At 43.7% G+C, this 2,950-nt stretch overlaps 1 protein-coding gene across 3 annotated transcripts in view; it reads right to left on the reverse strand.

Annotated features, from left to right (window-relative positions):
• Nucleotides 1–2,950, reverse strand: part of LOC105302852 (elongation factor-like GTPase 1) — a 19,775-nt gene that overhangs the window by 2,033 nt on the left and 14,792 nt on the right. The window contains exon 4 of one of the 3 annotated variants that reach the window (XM_023520976.1): nt 1,457–1,599. The exons of the other annotated variants lie outside the window; for them this stretch is intronic. Within the exon in view, the coding sequence (XP_023376744.1) occupies nt 1,474–1,599 (126 nt within the window). The 3' untranslated portion in view covers nt 1,457–1,473. Of the gene's footprint in view, nt 1–1,456; nt 1,600–2,950 lie in introns of those variants that run through there. 3 annotated transcript variants of the gene reach the window in all.

Raw genomic sequence — 2,950 nt, forward strand, 5'->3', positions numbered from 1 at the left:
TCATGGGGAACCCCAGTGAGGAAGGAGAGGAGCCGGGAGTGCTCGTCAGCCTCATGGACGTTTCTCTCCCCCGAGAGAGAAGAAAGGGAATGAACATTTATTCACCTGGGCAGTTGTCCTTGAAGACTGTCTATACTACAAGAAACTAGTTTTAAGCTGGTTACTGGCAACATCCCTTAACCAGCTAGATGATAAACCCACCGTAGAATATAAAGAAGCTACACTTTCTTAGCAAGTCTGATGAATAAGGTGACAAATTTTAGAGAGAGAGATAAATGAGGTGCTACTTGAAAGATACCAGACTCGGACTGGTCAACTGAAGACCAAAATCCTTGTTTCAAAAATATGAGACCCAAGAGTTTCGAAAAAGATCCAGTTTCGTCTGGGCCTCCAGAATATAGCTCCGGAATTTGCTCCGTCTATTTCCCGAGACTCCGGCACTCTCTCCACACTCAGCTCCACCACTCTGGGGCTCCCCGGAGACCAGCTGGAGATCCGCTCCAGACCATCCTGCCCGTGGTCCTCTGGCCTCCACAGGCGCTGTTTCTACCTCACGACTCCTACATCTGTGTGGACATGTTGACGTCTCTTGTCTCGACACGCCCAACGCACTCTCAGAATGAGGGAGACAAGTAACCCCCGACCTCGTCAAGCTCATTTTGGATCTCCTCAGCGGGGCACGCACGAGGCCACCCCGAAGTCGTTCGGGTTGTGTGCTGTGCAGAAAGGCCCAGCGAGGCCACAGAGCAGCTTTCTATCAATGTGAGAGAAAAGGTGCTTTTTTCTAACTGGCTTATTCAGAATTCATCTGCCTACAGTGAGAACATATTCTTGGCAACCCCGCAGCCTAACGGAGATGCCATACGGTAATTCACAGAAAGCAAGGCACCCAAGTGCTAGCTGTTGCCCTGGGCATTAAAAAAAAAAAAAAAAAAGCCTAGAAGGAAAAAGCTTTGGGAGCCCCATTTCAATTTTTTTGACCAATTTTCACCATGACTATAGCCGACAGGTGGGAAACACCACGTTGAAAACACTTCTCTGGGGCCAGCGTAATCACTTCTTCCTCACCCCGCACGACCTTCAGCCAACCCTCAGGGCACTGGCAGTAGCGAACGATGCGTCTGCAGGTTATGCTGACATACATGCGCCACAGCACTGGCTGGGAATGTTTCTCTATGACTGTTATTAGCTCCTTTTTTTCCTTTTTCACAGAAGGGAAAAACATAGAAAAAGAAATTATGAGATTGCTGACTTCAAAGGTTTCCTCATGGAAAATGCCTGTAATTTTATTTTCTCTATTTTTTTGAAGCACTTTCTCTCAAAAGCTCTTGATTGTAAATTATATGGTGTGGCTGAACACAAATGGAAAAAAGTGCCTTGGAGGGAGAAGGCAGATCTCAACAACTGTGTTATTTCTAAACCTAACGATGGTGGAAAAACTGAGACAGCCAAAAACTATCAGTTCAATGACATTTAATTATAACATAGTTTTGAAGACGTTCGGAGACGTGAAGCTTTTGGGAGCAAGACCATGACAGGTGGCTGAAGACGACAGGACGGCACGGAACTGGAGCAAACTCTTCTCGACCACATTTTTCTCTGAAGTTATTAAGAGAATGATTTTTAATAACAAATTGTAACTAAGCCAGAAGCTAGTAACTTAAAAAAAATCTACTGAGTATATAAAAATCATTTTCAGCTTTTATTTTAATTTTGAAGGAGAAAGGAGACTTAAAGACCATCATGGTTTTCAAATAACAAAAATTGCCTATTTGGTAAAAACTTGCTGTTTTTAAGTTAGATATTCCTAACTATCCTTTCTCTCCTTTTTCTTGGTGGACATACAGGCCACCTGGGCTTGGGGGAAGCTGGGAGAGGGGGTAGGTATACTTTCTGTATAAAGAGCCGGACAGCAAATATTTTAGATGGTAGGCCAATGGTCTCTGAAGCAACTACTCAGCTCTACTTGAAAGCGGCACAGGAAACATGTAAATAAAGGGGCACGGCCACCGTCCACTAAATTTCATTCACCAGAGCAGGTAATGAATGGGGCACCGTCTGCTGACCTCTGATGAGACTACATTTCTCGGCGTCCTTGTCAGGCGGGACCTTGTTGGATGTGGCTACAGGATTGGTTCAGGGCAATGGCATGAGGTGCCGTGACTTGTGAACACCCATTCCGTGTCCTTAAAGGAAAAGCAGATGCCCTCGTCTTCCCAATCCCCGTTCTTACTGGTGGAATGCACATGTGACGGTGGGAGGTGGAGCAGCCACTCTGGGCCATCAGTGGAAGCCTGGCGCTGAGAAAGGGAGCTGTCCAGAGGAGCCCGCGCTCCCGCGACAGTGAACCTCACACCCGCGCTGCACCGTTGCCCAGATGCAAAGCGAAGCTTCTGCTTTATCTGAGCCACTCTGTTTCAAGATCCCTTTGATAGAGCAGCTTTACCTGTTTCCTAACCAAGAGGGGTGCCAACGAGGAAACGAGAACTTAAATTTATAGATTTTTTTAATGTGCTTTATAAAATCACTTTCAAGGATAAGACTGACTAAAATGATGAGGTATTTTACGAATTCAAATATATAATTCTTCCAATAGTGACGCCACTACCACTCCTGCTATTTCTCACTGGCTTATGTTCTTATGTGAAAGGTGAATGCCTAAAATCAAAACCAAAAAAAAAAACCCCAAAAAACTAAAAGTCTGAATAAGTTGGAAATTACTACCCATAAGCTTGGGGATTAACAAACAACTAAATATTTTGGAGTTACTGTATTCCAAATAATGAAATACAGCAATGATATCAATTCACGTGTAAGCCAATAAAACCATCAAAACATCGTTTAGTTTCTAGAAAAAGATACAAAACACAAGAAAAATTACATAGTAAATCACTGTTAAAATGTAGTTTGTACTGAAAAAAAAATGTAACCTAAATCAGAACATTAATTT

The sequence above is a fragment of the Pteropus vampyrus genome, unplaced genomic scaffold (assembly GCF_000151845.1).
Source record: "Pteropus vampyrus isolate Shadow unplaced genomic scaffold, Pvam_2.0 Scaffold286, whole genome shotgun sequence".
NCBI classification, from domain to species: domain Eukaryota; kingdom Metazoa; phylum Chordata; class Mammalia; order Chiroptera; family Pteropodidae; genus Pteropus; species Pteropus vampyrus.